This window comes from Silurus aristotelis (assembly GCF_946808225.1).
Source record: "Silurus aristotelis genome assembly, chromosome: 4".
Lineage (NCBI taxonomy): Eukaryota > Metazoa > Chordata > Actinopteri > Siluriformes > Siluridae > Silurus > Silurus aristotelis.
In genome coordinates, this window is record NC_139577.1 from 24,151,623 (window position 1) to 24,157,732 (window position 6,110).

The 6,110-nt window shown below is 39.5% G+C and overlaps 1 protein-coding gene across 2 annotated transcripts in view; it reads left to right on the forward strand.

Annotated features, from left to right (window-relative positions):
- marchf5 (membrane-associated ring finger (C3HC4) 5) overlaps positions 1-5,195 on the forward strand; it is a 33,915-nt gene extending 28,720 nt beyond the window's left edge. The window contains exons 4-6 of one of the 2 annotated variants that reach the window (XM_083538465.1): positions 18-201; positions 2,211-2,362; positions 3,261-5,195. In XM_083538465.1, coding sequence (XP_083394591.1) covers positions 18-201; positions 2,211-2,362; positions 3,261-3,377 — 453 coding nt within the window. In that variant the 3' untranslated portion in view covers positions 3,378-5,195. Of the gene's footprint in view, positions 1-17; positions 202-2,195; positions 2,363-3,260 lie in introns of both variants that reach the window. The other variant, XM_083538464.1, reaches the window with a different exon arrangement.
- Positions 5,196-6,110: the final 915 nt, after the last annotated feature.

Here is a 6,110-nt window from a genome sequence, read left to right on the forward strand (position 1 = left end):
GTTTTTGCTTCTCATAGGTGGTTGGTCATAAGGAGGGACTGGACGTGATGGAGAGAGCTGATCCACTGTTCCTTCTTATTGGACTGCCCACTATCCCAGTTATGCTCATTCTGGGAAAGATGATACGCTGGGAGGACTACGTGCTGCGTCTGTGGAGAAAATATTCCAACAAGCTGCAGATCCTTAACAGCATCTTCCCAGGTAAGAGTCCCATCCATGACTGCATGAGTGTCTGCTCTGTGTTTCCTTACTGTGGATTATAGAACATCTGGGAAGTGCTGGATCGAATATTTCATTTGAAAGACTACTGAACCTAAAAGCTGCCTCCCTACACACAACTTTAATGCACTTATCACCTGAGAGCCGCCTGAACAAAAACTACTGCATTGCTGATCATTTTCGTTTTAGTGCTGCGCAAATGGTGTAAGTGTTTGATGGGAAACGGTTAGCCGGCTCTCACCATAGTCTGAAACAACCAGCTATTAGTACCAATTGTGTAAGACAGATTTCAAGGGAGAAAATAAATGAATCATATATTTATTGAAATGTGTGTTTATGTATTTCTCTATTTTTTGTGGTTTGATCAATAATGGTAATTAGACAATATTTTGCTGTGTGCGTTATTATGCTGCTGGTACCTTAATAACTGCTGTGGACATCTGACTCCTAAATTTTTTTGATACTCTTCACATTCTGTGTGGTGGTCAGTTCCCAATCACTTTTTACCTTATGGGCATTTTTTTGCCTTTATACAATTTATATTAGAATATAAAATTCAGACTACATTTGCTTGGTAACAAACAAAATGTCGTACTTTTCCAATTGATCGATTAAACGCAAGAATTTGACCAAAAAAAAAAAATGCACACTTTTGGGGGTGGGGGGCTTTATAATCCATTTGAATAGCTGACTTTTGGAGAAAACTGTACGAACAGCACTTTTCGTGTGATACCGATTAAATAAATGAAATGATAATGTACACACGAATTGAGATTAATCTAAATGCATTTTAATAGACTGAACCATGCAGTGAAAGAACACTCTGAATGCGCACGAGTATAATTGACTACTGCGTCACGTGATGTAGGTGTGTTTTGTTCGGGTTTGGCCCAAATCGCACATCGTTAAAACAGCACTCACGATATTATTGCAGACAAATATATATCATTCACCCCTAATACACACACACACACATTTGCTTTTGTAGGATTTTAAAAAGCTCTAGGAAGATTATTATTAGGAAGAATTGGTTATCTTATAAGAAATACTTTGAACGTGACTGGTTGTGCTGTTAGAGGAAACCAGTCTAGCGCAGGGTGATCTGGTCTGACTCGAGGTCTTTACACGTTTCTCTTGTTCCTCTTGTGTCACAGTGATTTTTACATGGTGGCAGAATGTGAGGAATAAATGAAAACCACAGCATGTTAACATTAGAACCAAAAACAAAAGTGCTGACATTCGAACCCTGTGTGATACATTGGTTAAATAGTATCAAATAAATAAAAAAAAAGAAAGAAAAGGATAACACTGATATAGCAGTGTATATGGTTTATGTACGGTGGCGATTATTTCAAGTCAAGAGGCTTTTATTGTCATTTTCTTCTATACACAGTGGTACACGGTACAAACGAGACAACGTTCCTCCAGAACCCTGGTGCTACACCAAACAATGTAGAGCTACAGCACGCAACATAAAGCTACATAAAGTGCATCGAGTGCAACCGAGTGCTCTGTTGACTTGACTTGAAATAATCGCCCCCTTACATAAACCATATACACTGCTATATCAGTGTTTTATTATTTTTCTTTTGATAATTAGCCTCCTTTGTGTAGTTGGTCTTCCACACGAGTCCCTGTGAATGAGCTGTTAGCATTTCATCAAGCACATCATTATGAGCGTGTCAATTGAATGCACGCCGTGCCGTCATAGAACATTTAATCAACACTGCGTGATTTGAGAATTCAGCAGCTCTGTGCTATAATTATTCTAACTATCGGTCAGCACTTCACTCCACACACTCCATCTGACCTCTCGTATACACCCGAGTACTGCAGGGAGGGGAATCAGACAAGTTGACTGATACACTACAGAATCCTCCAACGAATACTTAGAAAGTAATCAGTAAATCAGTAAATCCTTCCTCCAGCTGTTGTTGCCTTATGTATATTGTATCTGGACCACTCACATTTTGCAGGGATTGGTTGTCCAGTTCCCAGAATTCCTGCTGAGGCAAGTCCCTTAGCCGATCATGTATCAGCCACTCGGATCCTGTGTGGAGCGCTGGTGTTTCCCACCATCGCCACCATCGTGGGCAAGCTCATGTTCAGCCGCGTCAACTCCAACCTGCAGAGGACCATCCTGGTAGGCTGGGATTTATTTATTTATTTATTTATTTTCCTTTTAAACTTTGGTCCAGGTTTGCTAGTAGGACAGTTAATAAGGACAGCTGGACTTGTGTTTGGGTCTCACTAAATGTGATTTCATTCAAGCTGGACGAAATGGCATATAAAATAAGAAAACAACTGTTGCAGTGCTCAATGTTTCTAGTGAAAGACAACTGGTGAGCTACTTCATGACTAGTGTTATGAAAATAGGGAGGATGTAACGCTCACAGAAAGCGGATTAAACACACACTATATGGACAAAAGTATTGGGACGCTTGACCTTTCCTGCCATATGTGGTTCTACTCTAAACTGTTACCACAAAGCTTTGTTATAAAGTTTTGCATACACTTGAACTTTGAAACCCAAACCTGTTTGAGCATGACGATACCCCTGTGCACAAAGTGAGCTCCGTGAAGATGAGGTTTACATGCTTTGTCGAGGAAGATCTTGAGCTCTAAAACACTCACATACGTCAGTACCCGACTTTACTAACACCCTTGTGAAAAATCTTCCCAGATGAGTGAAAGGAATTAAAAAAAAAAAACGAATTGGTAGTAATTGTGGAATGCGATGCTCAAAAAGAACATACCGTACTTGTAACCAGGTGTCCGCAAACTTTTGGCAATATGATCCTCGATTCTGATTGGTGCAGAGTTGTTCATTCATTTCTCCTTATTAATTAGGCCGCTCTGGCAGGAGTCCTAGCTGCACATGATACATTTTAATACGATATTTCTATAGTACCTGCTTACAGAAAGACACTTACTGAAGGCGTTCAATGTAAATCGAAGTTTTGAAAACAGTTGTCTCATCAGTGTCCTGTGTCCTGTACTGAAGCAGTTCTAGTGCATCACAATGGGTCCTCTTTCTGCAGGGTGGCATCGCTTTCGTGGCCATTAAGGGTGCCTTTAAGGTCTACTTCAAACAGCAGCAGTATCTCCGCCAAGCCCATCGCAAGATCCTCGACTTCCCCGAGCCGGAGGAGGCCTGAGAGGCCAAAGCGAATGTCCACAGCCCTTTACAGACTTTTGAGACATCAAAGAGACCTCCATGCCATCTGCAAAATGTTTCTCGTGTGTGTGTGTGTGTGTGCGCGCACGCGCGCCTGCTGCAGAGCAGATACAGATGAGTGTTGCTGGAACAGGCTTTCTCCCAGCTGCTACGACGTGAGGAATGTGTAAGAGAGGAGAGGAGTGGACAGAGTGGTGGACGATGATTAATGTAAGCTGTTCAGTCGTGTCTCTCCCTGACAATGTGATTGTTTTTTTGTTTTTTCTCTCCTTTCTCAACATGTACAAGATCCAGATGACTTCCTCTCCGCTGTTTTAATCAGAGCTGGGCCAGGTTCCTTCTTTTCTGTATTTTATAGGTTGTGGTATTTTTAAATGAAGAGTAGGACACGTGAAATTCTAAAAGAGTTTTATGTAAATGACTGATTTTATAAACACTACTCTGCTGGTAGGATCCAAAATCTTGCCTTTTGGTGACTGTTCTTTCACACTTTAACTAATCAGTGACTCTGCTGTAGAACTGTGTACTTGTAATAATGCTCAGCATGCATTGCATTTTAATGGGGTTGTGGCTGCACATTGAGGCTGGTGTAAAACTGCAGTCTTTTCAGATTACATTAGTATTAACGTGCATCCAGAACCCTGTCTCAGACGCAAAATAATGCGAGGTGCTATGAGAGCTGGAGTATCTACACCATGACTAATGTAAAATCTTTCTTCAAGCTTAAAAAGCCTCCATCAGTTTGGTACAGTAATTAAACGATGAGGAAAATGCGGATTTACTCATCTATTTTGGTACTCGAGAGACCCGCGAGACGAAACAAAAAGGGGCGAGGTATAAGATTGCTCACCCCAAAAAGCTTTATTTTCTTAAGAATAATTTGCTTAAAGTTCAGATATAAGATGTGATTTAGAGCACCACCAAGCTGACTCATTTCTGGTGTTGTTTGTTGACCTTAAAATGGTCCCCAGTGAATGACGACTATGTGATTTGCATCACGGTGCGGTTTGGAAAAAAAATCCAGCTCCCAGAAAAGCTTTTGCCTCTGATGTATTGACTTTTTTTTTGCGCACGCTACATCACTTCCGATCTTTCAGAGCCTGACTACTCTGAGCTGGAAGTGGTGAATCCAGTTCTCCATGGTACATCTGAAACAAAAGCTCTCCCTCTGATGTGAAGAATTGTCTGCTGGATTTTTCTCCAGGCAAAGGAGGAATAAATGAGATGCACTTCTGCATTTTAGTTCAGAAAATGTGGCCTGAAATCATTCGAATACTGAAAATTGGGAATTAGGACCGTGTCTGATAAGTAACTTCTTGTCCTTGTAATTGATATTTGTATAAAATCTGATCGGAACAGAGGAAGTGTTGCTACAGCTATCAGTGTATTTCATAAAAAATTATATATATTTTTTTTTTTTTGGGACAAACAGCATGCCAATAAATGACCACCCTGTGCTTTTAAAACCTGCTGCAGTCATTTCACTCCTGAGTAGCTGCTTTGGCAGGTTTTAATATTAAAAAGTTACAGCACTTACACAATTAACTAATTTAATTTAGAAAACATGTAGAAAATATTAATCTACTTAGAAAACAAGAGTTTAATCAAAGCCACTGGAGTATCTTAACCCAGCCGCTTGCCATTTAATCACTGTGTCTGACGTGTTCTTGGAACAAGTTAGAAATGATAAACGCCAAACACCATGCAGTGATGTATAAATGTATGACTTGTATATAAAGATACAGCTTATGGATTTACAGTTATGTTCATTTGTGAATAAATGTATTTTTCCAATGGTTGACATGGTTTATGGTCTTTCTTTATTAAAATTAGACCCAAAATTTATGGAAAAGTATGGAATTTGATTTGAGTTTCCAGGTCTGGATTAGTATTGGAAAGAACACTATTGAAAAATGTTTCTTTACATTTGCCATATTCTGTTTTATAAAAATACATAAAATGAATCAATAAAACTAAAGCTACATCTATACTTCATCTAAAAACGCGCCGAATTAAAAAAAGCTTGCCTGCACGTCTGCGTCATTTCCGCATAATGCTAAACTTATGGAAAACATTAACAATTTAAAAAAATCATTCCGGACGTTAAATATGGTTTCAAGTGTTCAGGGAAGACTGCAGATTTGAGTGGAATTTTGAAATGAGAAATGTGTTAACCCTGTGTGTGTGTGTGCGCTCACGCGTGTTGCCGATGGTGCACTTTTACAACAGTAGATAAATGGTACATGGCAAATCTGTAACAAGAAGCAACCCAGGATTCATTTGATCATTTTTAATTGTATGACAGTCTCACACGTAGCATTACCATTCAGAAGAAGTTAAACTGTTAAATCTGTCTACGGGCTTTTAAAGAGTTACGTCCCAGCAGTTCTTTCACATGCTGACTGAAGCTCATCATTCGTTTCAGATTTCTTTCTTAGTCAAATCATTATGCATTTGATGTCACCTTGTAACAGACTAATTTGCTGTAATTTGCAACTTTTCCCTCAGCAACCCAACTGCTTTTTTTCTCCTCCCCTCAAATTTCAACATTTATGCTGGGAAACAATTGTTCTAACTATTTAAAGGAGCCATTCCAAACGTTCCACACTCCCTACTGCTGGCTAAAAGCGCTGTACAGTAACGTATTAAGAGTCTGGGGCTTCAAAAATAAATACTGGAAACGTGAGATTTCCACATTTCTCACTCAGAGCAG